The 18,203-nt window shown below is 41.3% G+C and overlaps 1 protein-coding gene across 8 annotated transcripts in view; it reads left to right on the top strand.

The window, feature by feature from the left end:
- The window catches only part of SHANK2 (SH3 and multiple ankyrin repeat domains 2), a 278,034-nt gene that overhangs the window by 87,011 nt on the left and 172,820 nt on the right, over positions 1–18,203 (top strand). For all 8 annotated transcript variants that reach the window (XM_088057744.1, XM_088057747.1, XM_088057749.1 and 5 more), the window contains one exon: positions 14,512–14,821. In XM_088057744.1, the coding sequence (XP_087913870.1) occupies positions 14,512–14,821 (310 nt within the window). The remainder of the gene's footprint in view (positions 1–14,511; positions 14,822–18,203) is intronic.

Here is an 18,203-nt window from a genome sequence, read left to right on the forward strand (position 1 = left end):
CATCTGTGGTTACCACCATCAGTATTAAATTGCTGCCTTGTTTTGATTTCCTATCTCCTTTTCCATTTATTTTTGTGTTGTTTAAAATTGTTCCCTAAATTTTGTCTCATAGTAAGCCTTAGATTCCTGTTTAATTACTTCAGCCCTTCCTCACAGTGTCCTTCCTCAGTTCCTTCATTTCTGGAGCAATGGAGTAGTTTTCTACCAGCCAGCTTCCTGAACTTTCTGCCCTTACACTATCTTTGCATGCAGTTAAATGCTTATAGGATCTATAGGTGCTGACACAGTCCCTAGACCTTGGGGCTTCTTTTCTCCTTTGCTTTTCTCCTGTATGCATGTCCTTTCTTTGCAGAGCTCCCTATTAGTGAAGATGTATTTCTCACCTGGCATTTACAGTGCTGTTTTGTTCAAAACAGGGAGTTTTGTTCTGTCCCTGACTTTAGGCATCACCTGCTCTGGGTACGTACTGAAAATGCAGAATACTGAGAGATATCAAGGTGTAAACGCCAAGAAAATTATGGTAGTTAGGAGACAGCTGCTTCCCCTTCTCTTTTAGCCTGTAGTGGAGAGTGGCAGAAGAGATAAGAAAGATCAATTGTAATTACAAAGGTTTTCCCAGCCGTAATAGTGCATAGCAACAAAATCCCTGACAATTCACCTTTGAGGAGCACAGATGAGGGTTAAAATTGATCAGGGAGGCTCAGTTAGTGAGATTCAAAACCCAAATCCACACTGAGGCATAGTAAGGTGTTGGTAAAGGGAGAGAATCTGTGGTTTATTTCTGATGTTATTTACCACTCAGCAATACCTATTTGCAGATAAGGCTGTCCACTTCTGGCAGTTAATGATCAGAAAATCTCCTGCAGTCTCTTTTAGTTTTCCTACAAAGGTCCATTTCTCTGGTTCTGGAGCAGTCCTAGTCCATCATTCATATGGTTCTTTATTTCCTGACTGAAATTCTAGTCCCTTTAGAGTCCAGAGCAAAAAAAATAAATCACCTTTACTGGGGCTAAGATTTAAACAGCTGTGTCTTCCCCTTTATTCATTGCTTAACAACCCATAGAGTAAGAGGTGTCTCTGTCCCAGTGTCAGAACTCTGTAACTCTCTCACCGGATCCTCAGAGCCTTTCCTTTTTGTATTGTCTCCTACATAAATGTAAACCACTGCTTACTCGTGCATCTTCACTATTTCTTGCATTGCTCTTGGCTGCTGGGTAGTTTGATTAATCCTTAAACTGGTGCCTGGCGTTCAGACCCTGAGTCAGACTTCAGGGGTTGCACTTCCCTCCCTTGTGCAGCACCGCGGCATACGCTGCCTCCCGCCTCTTGTACTACTGACATGCACTTCCCTGAGTCATGGAGCATTCTGGAGTATCTGACAGCAGTAACCCATCTTCATTTGCTCCATTGGAAACTCCTCCAGATTATATCTGCCAGATTTGCTGGGAACCACTGGGGTTTTGGTGTATTTTCTTCCTGTCTTCCAGTCCTTCCACCTTCACTTATACTTTATTTCTTGAGCTCAGATGTGTCCTGCGAGCCCCATTTGTTTTTTTCTCCTTTTCTGCTAATAATTCCCTTAATGTTCCTTCCCAACATAGAGTGAAGCATGGTCCTACCCAGAGGGACTTAGGGTGAGTCATCTCTAAATTTTTTGTCAAATTATTGGCCAGGAAAGGTATGTTAAAACTCTATGGAAAATTTAATTGAGGGAATTCTATAGAATCAGCTTTTAAATTTCCATATATTCTGTTTTACCACCCTCCACCAGTCATCGCCTAGCTAAGGGAATTGACTTTACGCTTTTCCTGACCCCCAGTGGGAACTTGACACAGGGAATGAGAATAATCTCTGACTGTGTTTCTGTCCCCTGTTGTAACAGGTGTCCTGGGGGCTGTGATCACCTCTCTGTTGTTTATAGTTGTGGTTCCTCAGAAGCCAGAGCTGCTGGGAATGCCTGCAGTATTGTTCCCACTGAAACTCTCTGGTGTCCACTGGTGGAGCTGAGGGCTGGGTATTTCCTTTGGTTTAGGTGTCTAGCAGACAAAAAATACTGCAAGTGATTTGAATTCACTTCTCAGCTGAAGCTTCCTAATTTAATATCTGAAATGCGTATTTGATGGCACCCTGTTTTATGTTTTCTGTCCTACCCACATTTTTCTCTGGAAACACATGTATTCTTCATGCATTTATTTTTGTTTATAAAGATGTGTGGTTCATTCCTGAAATGTTTCATGTGTGAATTGTGCCCTTGAATTTGTGAGTGCAGTCATCATCTTAATTTAGATGTGCTGCTGTAGATGGCCACAGACTGGATCCTAGGTGGCTGATGCCAAATGATCCTTCCTCCAATGAAAGTGCTGCTGGACACATGGAATAATGACACACATGTCACTGGTGTACAGGTGACACCAAAGTGACAATGATTCCTTGCCTAAACACACATTCTGCAGCTACTCAGGAGCATCAAGAATCTGCATCTGAGATGCTGGGACTTAGTAGAGGGTAACATAATGCAGTTCCTATATTCACACAGTTCCTCTCCTTTTTCTGATCCCATTCTTTTTCAGGGGTGTGCATTAGCACTATTTGCATCACTTCTTGTCTGGAAGAAAACAGTTATTTTGAAACTTGAACACGGAAGTCAAATTTCATTGTAGTAGTCATGATGTCCGGGGGTGGGACTGCCAAATAATATCCAGAACTCTTCTCTTTTCTTAGTAATGTCTTGGATGTCAGCCATGCATTTTCCACTGAATTAATGAACATCAGATCTATGCCAGGAATGTAAGAATAGATGGAACTGCTTCTGAAATAGTTTATACATAAAATTACTTTTTGATGATGGGATTAAAACCTGCACCTTCTTTATTATTTCAATTGATCTTATTTACCTGCTTTGACTTACTAACCTATTTAACAACAGTTCTTTTTTTGTATTCTTGTTACATAAGATCTAAACCTAGCTGTCAGCACAAAACTTAATCTGCTGGAAGCATTAAGAAACAGGATGGGAAAAGTAGTCTTTCCTCAACATTTTCAAATATTGTAAAGCACACGTGATGATGTCTTGAAGCAGAAGTAGGGATAGTATTGTGACATCATTTAAATCATTAATCCACCTCGAAACCCCTTCAGTGAGCAAGCTTTCCTTTCTCAATGGGATTCAGCACTGAGAACATTATAAATGCTGCAAACACCTACATATTTGTACAGAGATAACCCCCTGCTTCCGCGGATACAGGCTTTTTTTATCCTTTCTTAGTTATACCAGCATGATTCATTAGCAGTTATTTTTGAGATGAAGAAATGTAGGCTACTAATACAATTTAAAATACTGTTATTTTAATGAATAAGTCAGCAATGTTTTAGTTTCTATTTAACACCAAATGTCTAAATGGAGCTAAGGATAGCGAGACAATTATCAGACTAAATTATTGGGTTTTATCTTTTTAAGATCCTGCTTAATAACATGACTTTGGATAGAGCTTGCAATCCCCTGTTTAGGAGAGAAGATATTTTGGGGGGTGAATGGGTGTGTATCTCCCATCTTTGGCAGAGAAGACAACTGGAAGTTTGCAGTGGGAGACTCTCTGCTCAGGTAACCCAAATGCCTTTTCTCAGACGTGTCAGTGTGAATTATTTGGTTCTCAGGTCCATTTTGGATTTAAGATGATGAGAATAAGAGCAGAGGAAGATTTTTTGAAAGTCACTTAAGTAAGAGGGGAATAACTGTGCTGAGGATAATGTGGGGTGCTGTAATGATGGGTCTCACTAGCTCCACGTTTGAGAAGCAAAATCTACAATCTCAGAAATGCTTTTTGCTTTGTACATTCACAGCCCCCACCGGAATTCTCTCCCTAAATTCTCTTCTCACTCCTTGCAGATTCCTGAGCTTCAGGGAGGCTGCAGAGTCAATAATTCAGTTCTCTCGGTGCTTAGTTTCTGGCTTACCAATACTTCTGTCAGGATAAAAATGGGCTCTGCTGTAAAATGAGAATGAAAGTGGCAATGCAGGTTTTTGTCATTAAATACATCATAAAGTGGCAGTACCTGTGGGAAGCCAGCCAGCAGAGGGAAAAGCTCACAGAGTTTCAGTTCCTTTGCTGGCAGCTCAAGCCCAGCTCTGTCTCCTCAGTAAAATGCTGTATTCTTTACTCCATGAAAGGATTCCCCTTGAAGTGCAATAAGCTGGTGAAAATTTACAGTAATATTGTAGTCCTCTCTTCACAATTGAACTTTGGGTTATTTCCACTATTGTTATGCATTTAAATATTGCAACCTCACATGAATCTTCCTCTTCTAGATGCTGTTTTCTTGTATCCAGCTCCTCTTCTATCCCCATCCATTTGTCTTGGTTGCAAATTTTATGTAACTTTGCCATGACATGGTATCTTCTAGAAATTCTCTCTCCTGGCCTACTCTTACATGCCATTTATTTCCTGTTGGATCTGGGTGACAGGAAGATTATCTTAAGGGAATCGGTGAGGGAAGCAGTGAAAGGCATCTGTAGCAATGAGAAGAAGGAAAAATGAGATTGAAAGATGGCAGTGAAGGACGCCAGGATTTAAGAGTTGGAGAAGAAGGAGGAACTGGAGCTAAAAGAAAATATTACTAATTTCTTTCTTTGCTGTTTTCTTACCCTACCTGCTTTGGCTACTTCACACTCATGCATGAACTTTAATAGCTGACCAGTTATATATTTTGAAACTTCTACAAGAGTCCAAATTTTTTTTTCCACCATTGAGAGAAATATACAGTTTTCAGTTATGAAAATGGTGTTATTCTAAATAAAACTGACATGATCCACCAACACTTTCAGAAGCACAGATGCTTTGTCCCACTATTTACTAAAGAGGTTCACACTTAGATTAAAGCAGTGAAATCAAATCACTGAATAAAGCCTGGAACAACATAATGATTTAAGGAATTCATGGAGAGCTTCTGGTAGGAAGAAAGTTACACCAAGGCAAAATTAGATTGTTTTCTGTACAACATCAGGACATGGATGCACCATGCTACCCAATATTGATGCAGTTGTTTTGCTGAGTATCTTGTCTGCTTTCATTTGTCCTTGTTCTCCTCTGCAACATTGGGCTGCAACCACAAATACAAATGCTGCTTCCAAGGCCCATCAACATCAGACTTAAGCAGAAGAGTCTTTGTTACAGGAGCCACTAGCCATGAAATTTTCTCTCTGAACAACCGTTTTGTTATTATTTTTTTTTTCCCAGCATAAACTACGTGGGTTGAGATATGCACAGCCCCCTGATGTTAAGCGATATTTTTTCCCAACTCAGTGTATACATAATGCTAGGAATTAAATTAATTTGTTGTGTACTTCGGTCCTTCTGAGTGGTGCTGCATCAGGACAAGATTTCCCAGTGTTTCATTAGTGGGGAAAATTGCACCGTCCTTTCACCGGCTTGTTTAGAGAGCAGAAGGATTTGTAGTGGGATATTATTATATTTGATTCCTATTTTATCTTTTGTTGTTGGAAGTAAAAGAATGCAGCTTCAGGGGTTCACACTTGAGTGCTTTCAGTTCAAGTTGAGAGTCTGAGCTAAATGGATCCTTCTGTCCAAATACTGTAAAAGTTGTTAATCTCTTGCTTCAATGACACTTGTAAGGAGCTGGTTACTCAGAGTTTGCTGCTGTATGAAGATGAACCACTCTGGAGGAGTTCTGCTTGCTGATGAAAACACCTTGAAATAAGCCCAGTTCATATTTAAAGAAATCAATTACGACAACTAGTTTTGTGTTTTATTAACTGCAAATCACCCATTGACTTTTCCTGAAAGAGTTCACAGAAACTATTTACTTTTTAAAAGATTCTATTTTTCCTTGTCTTCACAGCCAGCAGAGAAAACTCTGTTATCAGGGTGCACAAACAGATGGAGGATAGGCACAGATATTTATTGTAGGTATTTGTATTATTCAGAGTAAGAGTGGATATTACTTTCAACCCAAACACGAATAATAGAAATGAGAGGCTGTGAGTGCTCTGGGAGTATAAAATCTTGAGAAAGCCTTGCCAGAGCTGGCCTTCCCATTCCAAGGAGAATATTCTCCCAATCCAGAACTACAGAAAGTACATGGCTTTATTTGGATAAGTTGCCTCTTTTATAGCAATGTACCTGTTAGAACTAAAGCCAGCCAGCCATATTTTATTCAGATTGGCTGTTTACATCCACATTGGTGATAGATTTCAGTCATGTTTTTAAATTCCCCTTCAGCTATAGGAGCTTTCTCTCATTGCTTTTGCTTTTCTCTCTCTCTCTCTTCAAGCTGCTACTTGCAAGACGTTTCCCTCATCATTGGCCATTGTTTCCTCCCCTATTCCAGCCTTTCACAGAGAATTGGAAGGTTTCATTCCCCCACCTTTTAACCTTCAATTGTTCACTTCTCTTTGCACCCCTGACCCAGATTCCTCACACAAAGCCACCCTTCATATTGGAGACAGAGGTTTTATTTCTGTTCTCAGGTAAATTCTGATCTATGTATCTGTATTGATGCAGGCAGAGCTTCAGATATTTGCAGGTATTGCCACATTGAGCCTGGTAATTTTTCTTTTTGAATCTTATTTAAGCTCTTCTGGATCATAATTTCTCCATTTAGTAACTTCCAATCTCTCAGAGAGATGTCAGACATTTGCTCTGACATGTAGCAAGTTTTGTAGCAATACTTAGCCATTTTTAAATGTGATCTAACCAGAAGATCTTCTGTCTCTCCTTGATGTGTGAGCATCTGAAAGTAAAGCCCTGAGGTGAACCTGAGGTCTCCCTTCTCAGGCACATGCAGCTCTTTGAATGCTTTCCTTGCATAGCTGCTGTAGTCTTAGTGAGGGCTAATTTATAATCATGTGAATATGGAAAAAAAAAAAAAAAAAGGGATTGATTTTCACTTCCTTGATTATAATTTAATTTATGTGTGGCAACTGTGGATTCATCAACTTTTAAATTCCTTTGGGATGTGCCATCAAACACATACACCTCCTATGTTTTGTTGCTAAAATGAATAAAGTGTTTTCTGCAGAACTTGGTGGCCGGATCTCTCCACCATGTGAGAAATTGCCTTTGATTAAGGCATCCCCAGAGCTGTGCTTGAGCCCAGAGCCTTTCCAAGTCCTTGTTGTTGGTTTTCCAGGAAGTTCTGGGAAGGTTCTGGGTTCCTTGGCCCTTGTCAGAGTGAGCACAGCCTGGGAACGGTGGTGCCGGGTGACGGAAGGGGTGTCTGGCACATGGCTGTGCAACTCCCACTGCTGTTTTTTGCTTTCTTTTCTAATTGATAACTCCTGCCATCTGTTCCCAAGCCATCCCTCTGCTGTCCTTTCCCACACACAGTCTCCTCCCCTCACAACCCTTGAGCTCAGGCTGAGTGCCCCAAGGCTACTGCCAAGAGCTGGCTGATACCAGGGGTACCTGGGTGCTAAGATGCTGCTGACAGAGATATAACAGGCTGGGCTCTCCCAGCAGCATTTCAGTGGGCTCAGATGCTTTTCTCTGTGTGCTGCTTTAACTGCAGTTCCCTGAGAAAGCTCCACAGATTTTTTTTATTCAAAAAAATAAAAAAAACCCAAACACAACCCCTTCACTTTATAAAATCAGTTCAATTGTTGCTCTGATGTGGAGCCCTTCTGAATCTGTCACCCCTGCCTGGGTTCATGACTACCTTGTGGCTTTCTGCAATAAGTCAGTAATCTAGAAGCACTGTAGCAGCCGAGTTCTTTTTTGGTTTTTTTTTGGGGGGGAGGGTGGGGGGGTTGGGTTTTTTTGTTGTTGTTTTTTGGGTGGGTTTTATTTGTTTGTTTGTTGTTTTGTTGTTTTGTTGTTTTTTTTTTTCCTAAGAGCCTTTATGTTCTTTCCAGTCTATATTTGAATCTCTCTCTCTCCTTGTCTAACTCTCCATGTGGTGGCTTAGCATCCGGAAAGCCTGTTTTATAGTGCAGAGAAATGCATTTCTACATTCTAAGGACTGAATTTTTAACAAGAACCTAGATGTATATACCAGCTAGAGGGATTTTTCTGAGAGGAGCTGCAAAATGGACAAAATCAAGAAAGAATAAATCATGGCAATCATAGCTGTGGTCGACCATTATCTAAGAAGCCTTGGACCTTCAAGGTGTGTTGGAGGGATGATTAAATAAGAACATTGGGCATCCAAGTGCCCAAAAATAGATCCTCAAGAGTGTGTAAGCCACTGATTTTCCATAGGTTTCTAATGGGGGTTATGGATTTAAACAACCATAAAAATTTTGTGTTACAAATGCACAAGAAATGCTCATCAAAATTAACCTGAGAACCCATGTTTTGGTTTCTGTTTAAGGTGGCCTTCTCCTCTCAGAGACATCCCCATGTAGAGCTCCCACATGTTTTTCTGAGCACCTACCAAAGGAGCAGGGAAATGAGGATTTACCTCACCTCTATTTGGAAGGTTCCTCATGATTTTTAGATTAAGTATGATAATAGCTTGCGGGTTATATTATGTTTGGGTATAGGCACAGTCAAATTATTAAGTTTTTGTCCTGAGGTGATAATACCGAGGCTACAGTTGTGAGGCACAAAACCTTTCAGGAGGGAGTGGCTGCTGCTGGAATATTTTCTTTTTTAATTTCCCAGCACCAAAGAATTTAGGACTTCTGTTAAAATAAACAAATTCTAATAAGCTATTAGTGAAAATGAGAGAAGCTCAAAAACTGCAGCTGCAAGTGTTCACTGACTTCCTTGATTGTCACATTTTCCCATTGTACAATAGTGATTATTGCAGGAGGCTCTGCCATGTAGGAAGAAATTATATTTCCTGCGTTGGGGGAAAGACAGACAGTCAAATGGAATAAAATGATCACTCATCAGGTGATTTCTCTGATGGTGTAGGTCTGAAAGAGTTCCACAAAACTTAATAATTTCAAGTGACTTTCATATTTTGGATGTTTTTATAACACTGATTAGAAACCTCTAGATGATGAAATATTACAGCTCCGGCAAGAATCTAATAAAAATCCCCCCTGGGATTGATTTTGATTGACTACAGTTGCCTGTCTGTTTTTATTTTACTGTATATGAACAGACAGGAATGAGCAGGATTGAGTTAACCCTTCCCTGGCCTAATTCCTGTCCTTGGGGACCTGGGCTGTCACTGCTTTCTACCACTGACATCCTGAGAAAGGAAAAAGCAGTTTAAGGGCTCCATTAACACTCATAGTTCCTTTATGTTTTGTAGCTCCAAATATAATCGGGGATTGGATGATAATATTAGGAAATGGAACCCACACAGGGTTATAATTCAAATTAGTGGCACAGCCCTGGTGGAGCAGTTCTTGTTCTGGAAATTGTATTGATTCTTCTGTGAAGCTAATTAATGCACATATTTATAAGTTAATGAATAAAAGTTCAAAGTTATTCTTTAGAAAGTCTTACATCTGTTAGAAGTCAAGAAGAGGGTTTTTTCCTGTCAAATAAAGATGTTTAATGCTGCGCATGTGCTGTGTCCATTTCCTTTTGTTAGAGTTCCACCTGCTAAGGATAGTTGCTTTCAAAAACAAATTGAACCAAAACATAAAATTATATCAGGGAAATATTATTTTCTTTTTAAATTAAACACTGGGATGTTAAGTTTAAACTGTTTAATTTATTTATGCTTACTAATTCTTTTCAGTGCTATGTAACTGTGAGATCACTGTGCACACAGACATTTAATCCATTTAAGTAATTTATTTTCTGTCTTTCTTGAAGCAGTTTTCTCAGTAAGAAACCCTTTGATTTTTCAAATAGATGCATTAGTGATTAGTGGAGAAGCCTGAAATAGAATAAATATTTATTACCTGTTATATAGTTTATATTCTTAGAAGGCAATTTTTTAATGTAGGTTACTCTTTTTTATTAGACCTTAAATTCCCTATCCTTTGGAATCTTTGTATCTTAGATTTAAGCAGATCTGCTTAAATTCTTTGATTTTTAGCACCTCCCCCTCCTCCCTATGTGCCTGTTTCAGTTATTTGCTCTTCCTCTGGAAGCATATTTGCACTGCCAAGTATAGTTATTCCTGGGTTTGTTTTATTTTGTTTTTAGAATTAGGACCTTCCAAACTTCTCTGGTTATATCTTGTATTTCTTGGCATCTGCATTGAATTTACCAGATGAGCTTGGTCAATTTTTTTTTGTATTCTTAGTCTGTCCAAAAAGAAATTCTTTATTTCAGCGTGATGGATGGGGAGGGGAGAATAATCGTTCTTGTATCATCCCCTCTGTTTCAAACTGGAATATAGGAATATAGGTAAGAGAGTCTGTGTAGTGGCAGGTTTGGCTCCATCCTTAACGTGGTCATTGTGTGAAGCTTGGGGCCATTTGTGTTTCTCCTCAGATTGGTCCTTTGGAAGAAAGAAATAAATACACAGGGAAAAGGGAATAAAAGGGGGGAAAAAAGTGAAGAGCAGAAGGGGAAATCAATGGGGAAAAATAAATAGATAGGGTAAAGGAAATAAATAGCAAAAAGTGAGTAAACAGCAACAAGCAAATAAATAGCAACAAGCGAATGAACAGTGGGATGCTCTGTGCACCGAGAGGCAGCGGTGCAAGTTGAGAGCGAAAGGCAGGTCCCCGGCAGCTCCCAGCCCTGGCCGGCCTTTCCCGTGCCCAGGCGCAGCTGCTCCAGCGCTCTCCCGCCTGGCAAATGGGAATTTTTGGCCCCCGGGGCCCCCGCAGCTCCCCGGTCCCGCGGCTCTCCCGCAGCCGGCGGGCTGTGGAGCGGGAGCAGCGTCTGCTCTGCGGGGCTGTGGCGGCGGCAGATTCACATGACTAATGCTGCGAGAGATAGCAGGGGCGCTTTTTTTTTTTTTTTTTTTTTTTTTTTGAGCAGCTCCAGTCTGTGCACAGTTGGCTCCCAGCTGACAGACAGAATGTGGGGTGGGCTTTGTCACCAGAACGCTGGGTACTGCATGCCCAGTTATGCTCGCAATTCCACAGTGCCCAGAAACCTGCTGCTTATGTCAGGGTGCAGCCAGCCTGAACACATAGAAATTGGGTAGCTCGATTATTTTTCTTTACTTTTAATTTTTAAATTTTTCTTTTTTTTTATTTTTTTAAATTTTTTTGCCTCTTTCATCCCTGCAAAGGTTATATAATGAGGGGATTGCTGCTAAAGTAAAAAGGGAAAATGAAGTCTTTGTTAAATGCCTTCACAAAGAAAGAAGGTAAGCGATGAAAGCAGAACACTTTGATGTTTCAGACTGGTGTTTTCTTGTGTACATTTAATATGATGGGCTTACTGACTCTATAATTAATCAATTCCTGCAATTTCTTTTTTCAAAATTATTTAATGTTAGTCAGTCCATTTAGGCAAGTGGTTGTTAAAGCTGGATGTGAGTTTATTCCTTTTAGGATTTTCTCTGAAGAACCAAGTAGTTATAAAAATGCTTTTGTTCCCTAAGAAATGCGTTTGGAGACACGGAAGCATTTTCCTGGTGAATTTTGTCAGTGAATGGTGCTGAATTGCCCCTTCAGATGTATGAAGTGACAGGAATAGAATTCAGAGAGCAGGAGGAAGGAATATGTGGTACTTTCAAGTATGCTTTTAGGGATGATAAATTTAAACTTTTGGGGGCATGGAATTAGTTGAGGCATTTTCATGTCATTTTATATCAAGTGTTTTTTCCCAAACAAGTTTTGCCACAGTTATTCTTGCAGTTCTGAAACGTGGTGAAATATTAGGGAAAAACAGAGTCCAACAGGGACTGAAGCATGGACATTTGCATTTCATAATTTTATGTTGTAGTTCTGGTTTTTAATTGTGAAAATAGTGTAAATAATGCTGATAAGAAGCAGCTAAAAAAATATCCACCCACTTACAGTTTGCAGATTGCTGGGGGAAAGAAACAGTTGGGTGGAATATTAATCACTTCAGGCACAGAAATGCTTATTTTTAACTCTTTCTATAAAAGATTTGTGTTAGACATGCATCAATTAGTGTCATTAGTTGTCCCCTTCCCTGTTTATTTCCTGTAGTAAAGGCTGATATTGCTTGTAGTTTTCTTCTCCAGAAAAGGACATTAATAGCAAAACAAAAGCTAAACTCTTAAATGGACTTATAAAATGTTCCTGAGGTGTGTATGATAAAAAGAATTCCTTTCCTCTGGTGCCTGGAGGGTGGTTTCTCCAATCTGTTAGTACAGATGTGCCCTGCAGCTCTCTGTCCGTGCTGTCACTGTGCCCAAGGCACCCTGTCCTTGTCCTTCCTCCCCCTCTCACCAACAGAGATCCCACCACCCTCTCCAGAGTCCCAGCAAACATCCCCAAAATGCTGGCAAGATTTTGTTTTCTCAGCCTGTGGCTGGAAGGGCTGGGCAGGCTGCTTTCAGGTTCATGAGAAATTAAAATCTGAGGGTCAGACTCAATTTTTACTGAATCCAAGGAAAACTTTGGTGACCTGGGGGAACAGCATTAGACCTTCAGGTAGCAAACCCGAGTGTGCCAAACATCCCCTGTATTCAGTTTGTATGTTTTCTCTTTGATTGAATTCTGCTTTGTTATATCTGGGAAAGATCCCCATCTTCAGTGAAGTAATTTCTGGAGCTGTATTCCAAGTGTCAAAAATAAAGGAATGTAGAACTGTTGCACCTCTGCCCCAAACATTGACCTAAGGGTCTGTATGTGCCAGTTTTGGAGATAAATGCTGTGAGTTTGCTGTAAGTTAGCACTAACTGGGGCTTTCACTGTGACATCTGAAGGACCAGGGTGCTCCCCTGACACCCCCAGCTGCTTTGAAACCTTAAAGAAATATGGAATGGGAAAAATTTGAAATGTCAGGAAAATTGTCCAGAGTTTCTGCCAGTTTCCAGTGAAAGCATTGGACTTCTACACTTTCTCTCCTTTAACAGCTTTTAAGGGCTATTTCCCTTATTTCAGAGGAAACATGGAAATGAATTGAAACCCTTTCTGTGCTTGCTGTTCCCATGTTTGGTTGTTCTGATGTTGAGTTGTTTACTAGAGAAAGTTTCATCTCACTGGAAATACAAAGGATGTTATTGTAAAATATTCAGAATTGTAGCTATTAATAAACTGACTGGTGAAAATGATACAAACCATTCTTTTACTTGCAGTTCCATCTCTATTTTATGCTATAAATATGCTCTCAGTTTTGCACTGAAACCTTAAATTTTGCTTTGTTCTCTCAATTAAAGGCTCTATTTCAAGGCAGGACAGATTGATTCTTATCTATATTCATATTTATGTGAATTTATTTATTTGCACAGTATGACAGACATTCTTATTCTGGGTTTTGTGTGGTTTTGAGGGGTATTGAATGAGTAGACATTTCTGGCTCTTTAGAAATGGCACTTATGGCACTTTAGACATGTAGGATGATATTTTGTGGGACTTCTTTCCCAATTTAAATATATTTTTCTTTGAGAATTACATCTCAGTGAAGCCCTCAGGATAATGCCTTTTGTTAGTTATGCCACTGTGACTTTTCAGATGTAAATCTGTGCACTTTGGCTCAAGTCTTGTGACCCCCACAAGCTCCACAATAGAAATTAATGAGGGCAGTTGCAATAACGGAGATCAAGGCCAGCATGAGGTTTTGGGGTCAATTCCTTTATGACAGGGCAGGAAATTCCATCACATCTTGTGGTAACTGGTTGGTTTTTTATTAGGGAATTTGCCTTCTAAGTTGCACTTGGGACAAACTGACCCACTAGAGTGGGAAAAGGAGATCTGGAAAACTGTGTGAATGCTCATTTGTACCAGGAGCACACGTGGAGGGCTGGACCCTCTGCTCTGAGTCAGATTTGTGTTACCCTTGCTTTGTTTTGTGTTGTGGCTCTTTCATTAAGGAGTTTCTTGGAGCCTTTGGATACCATGGTGTTCCCTCTGGGATGCGGCAGGGGATGGAACCAATGTATTACCCTGGGGTAATCTGCTCTATATACCATAGTAATGGATGTGGTAGGAATGCCAGGATTAGAAAGAGGGGAATGCCTGGGGATTGCAGCAGTGTAATAGAGTTCTGCTAGGACAGGAAGTTGTGTCCTCGATTTTTAACCTGCAAGATGGGGATAAGGTGACTGTTCACAGATTTCAGGTTAGACCTGAACTTGAGGTAAACCAGTTTGGGTGCCAGCTGGGGCATGGAAGCTGCAAGTTCATGCGTCAGGAATTCTGCTGGGCAGCCTTGTTCTGTGCCTTTCTGACTGAATGTGACAACACAGCAGGAGCATGAACTTTCTGAGCCTCAAACTTGGAAATAATGAGGTGTTACCCACTTTTTAGAGCACAGTTCAGAGTGTTCATCAGTCTCATGGCACTTCTGTTGCCGTACCATTTCAAGCCAGCAAGCAGGTTAATGTTGCTCTGTTGTTTTTGAGTTAATGATGTTCTAAAGATAATTTGATCAGCTCTGCTGGCAAGGTGGAGTTTCTGTCTCTGCAGAAGAAACAATGCCATATGTTGCATGTGGTGGTAAACACACATGAAAGTGAAATCATCTGAGATCACCCTCCATGTCTCTCTTTGCACAGTGCCCTTTAGGGAGGCTCCCACCTACTCCAACAGGAGGAGGAGGCCTCCCAGTACCTTGGCAGCCCCCCGGATCCTGCTGCGCTCCAACAGCGACAACAACCTGAACATCAACAACCTCCCCGAGTGGTCGGCCTCCTCCTCTGCCTCTTCACACCGCAGCCTTTCCCCTCACCTGCTCCAACAGATGCAGAATAATCCCAATGGAACTGTAAAAACTGTGGGGAGTTACACACCATCCTCCCGGAGCCGCTCGCCATCCCTCAACAGGCTGGGAGAGGATGCCAAGAGGCAGCAGCACAGGCACATCAGGTGAGTTTTGGCTGTTTCACAGCACAAGGTACCCCTAAAGGCACCATGCTGGCCTTTCACATTCCTTTATGTTATTTGCACTCTCTAGAATGTATAGTTATTAATTCTCAGCACAGTGGACCATACCCAAGTGTGAATATTTTAACTGGAAGCACCAAAGCCAGCTGTTTCTGAACAGAGCTCCAGCAGCCAGGCAGACTTTCAAGTTCAGCAGTGACTTAACAGAGTTAGCACCTCCAGCTCAAGGTGCTGGCTCTGCACATCTTCCCATAGTTGAAATAAGGATCATATTTAACAGCAAAGCAAAGTGTTTCTGGGATTCCTGGTCCCTTCACAGAACTATTGCTCATGCCTGGAACCTATGTTGGAGCTGCTCATGGGTGATGTAGCAGAGGCTGTTTAAGTTCTCGCTTCTGTAGGTGTGTGCTGAACCAAAGAGTGAAATAGAGGGAGTAATGTGATCTAGCAGGCATTCTGGGAAAATACCCGCTGGAGAGCAAATCTTGACTAATTAGCATCATGTAGGTATTGTAAATCATGGAATAAAGTGGAGGGCTGGGGATAAGTTTTGATCACAGCTGGGGGCTGCAACTTTGAGGAGCCACTGCCCTGGACACAGGAACTTCTGTTAAATGTTAAAGAGATGGAGCTGTGCCAGGACAAGGGGTTTAAGTGCTGAAAAAATGCAGGGAGGCATCAGAGCTGAGCACTGCTGGAGCTCACACATTTTGGCCAAATACATTTAACTCAGTACTCATTTGAAAATCAGTCTATGTCTATCCTGTTTCCTAATATATATCTGTCAGAATAGAAAAGGACCTGTCAAGAATTGCAGCTGTTGGTTTCTTTTTGCTGTTTGTAGGTGTAAGAGATGTTCAGTGGAGTTTTCAAGTCAGAAAAACAAAATGCCATGTAGCTGACACTGTCTCTGTTACCTTGCCTGTTCCTATGCTCTCTCTGACCCTAGGCACGCAGACTGCCAGGCACTGCTTGTGATGAAAACAATACTGCTGGACAGGGGAGATCTCGTGAATTGTGAGACAAAATTGCTTGGAATGTAATAAGGAGTGAAATTAAAGGGAAGGAAGTGGATACAGATTTCATATGCCAGTGGTTTCATGCAGCAAAGCAAGCTCATCTTGCTTTGTCATATGTTGCAATAGTGGCAAAAGCTAATTTGGGTATAATTTGGGTGGCATTTACTCACAGAGCCCAGTATCAACTTAAAATCAGTTTGTAATGAGGCTTCAACTTTATGAGGAGTTGAAGTCAGGAGGCTGTAAGGTTCTTTTCAGAGAATGAGTGTTCTTGTGTTCCACTGGATTCTGCTGATGGCACCAGAGAGGGAGGTTTTACCTTAGAGTCAGTGATTATAATAGACGAATGGGATAAAAAGTGCCTTTTCATCAATGTTCCTGGGATAACACAATTCAAATTCTAGAAGTATAAACAATCATTTGAGCTGGGGGTTACAATTAGAAATTTTTTTTTGGACTAAGCAAACATTTACTTGCTTTGACTTTGTTCAGCTGCTTTCCCCTTCCCTTTTTGAAAAGTAGCTCAGGTGATTGTGGGAACCAATTTAATGCCTGAGAGCTTGTAGATATAAAATTTTGGTCCTTCTCTTAGTGCATCAGCATCACAGCTACTGAAACTGCTGCCAACTGCACAGTTCCCTCTGTGCCACCAAGACTTGTTTCAGAGAAGTCCAGAGTACAAGCAAGTACTGAGAAGAGAGCTGGAGGCTCTCTAAATTTAAAGACAACTAAAAAGATTTTATATATAATTTTTCCTGCAAATAATACATTTTCTTGTCACAGGCCTATTTTGCAGTCAGTAATGACACCTTATATGACACTTTCCTCACAGATTTTGTTTAACTGTGTGACCACCTACTTACTGTCAGTTAAATGTGGGAATTGTTGCTGTCTCTGCTTATTATTTGCAAATAATAACAGTTACCATGAAGCTGTTGCTCCCCTGAGATGGAAAAGCCGTTTTTGACAGAGTAGGAAGTTGGGTTGTACATCAGAAGCAACCAGAAGGGGCAGGGTGATGGAGAAGGTCAGACTGTGACAAAGGGTTAACGAGGTTTGTGGGATTTGTGTTGTGGAGAGGTGCTGAAAAGCAATGCTGCAAGGGTTCATGTGACCTTTGCAGCCCGTGTGGCTCAGGTGTTCTATCTTCTCAAATTGAAAGAGGAGAGATTTAGGTTGGATATTAGGAAGAAATTCTGTCCTGAGAGGGTGGCAAGTCACTGGAACAGGCTTCCCAGAGAAGCTGTAGCTGCCCCATCCCTGGAAGTGTCCAAGGCCAGACTGAAACAACCTGGTCCAGTGGAAGGTGTTCCTGCCCAAGGCAGGGTGTGGCACTGGATGGTCTTAAAAGTCCCTTCCAAGCCAAACTTTCTTGACTCTCGTGAGGCTGTTGCTTTCCACAGCAAAGTGGTTGGGGTGAGGGAGGGGAGCTGTGAATGCAAGGGAAAGGACAGCCCTCATGTGGAACTTACCCCACAGAAATCAGTGAATGAAGTGCCAACACAGCCTCAGCCAGGGCTGAACTGCCAAGGATGGCCACCTTCTTCTGACTGAGAGGAAACATGTCCACACCTCTCCTGAAATCTCTGCATCCTCCTCCTGCTCCTTCCTGGCACTTGCTGGGCTTGGAGCCCACGCTGGGGACAAGCAAGGGAGAGGAAAGATCTCTTTTTATAAAGCCCTGCACCCCATGTTGCAGCCCTGATTTCCATTAGTGAGCCTGTTGCCTGAGAAGTTCTGCATTCCTTGTGTGGGTTTAATGTGCCATTTCCCTTTTCTCTTTCAGTGAGAGAGAAAATGAATGTATCTGCTGTGCTCAAAGTTAAAGTAGATGCTGGGAGATAACACTGGGAATAGCTGCTACCAGGCTAGGCAGAAACACAGCTTGATACAAGTGGAAATCAGATGTGTAGCTACAGTTTATAGATCTGGATTTTTTTTTATGGTGATGACTGTTCCTTCACTTACAAGGAAAAAAGGAATGGAGCAAAAGAACTGAAATCTGAACGTCATCTTTCCCAGGCTTCTTTAAACAACTGTGAGAGTTGGCTGAGGTTTCTGGTGCAAACTCCATCACAGACATGCAACCAGAGATTGCTTTTAAACTCCTGAATGTGTCTTACCATTAGCAGCACCCCTTCACAGTAGTGGAGCAGAACAAGGTGAAAGGGGCATGCAATTCCAAATGGTGAAGAAGTTACTGCAGGAGATGGGAGTGTTCCAGATAGAAAGATCCACTAGGTATGGGTTTTTACCGGACTTCTGTACCTATTGACTTACTGGTCCCTTTTTGGTAGGAGACTGGTTTTAAAAACAGAAAAAAAAACCAAAACCAAAAAACCCCA

Source organism: Pseudopodoces humilis, chromosome 7 (assembly GCF_049639895.1).
Source record: "Pseudopodoces humilis isolate 2021_Gansu_Grassland_sample_001 chromosome 7, ASM4963989v1, whole genome shotgun sequence".
NCBI classification, from domain to species: domain Eukaryota; kingdom Metazoa; phylum Chordata; class Aves; order Passeriformes; family Paridae; genus Pseudopodoces; species Pseudopodoces humilis.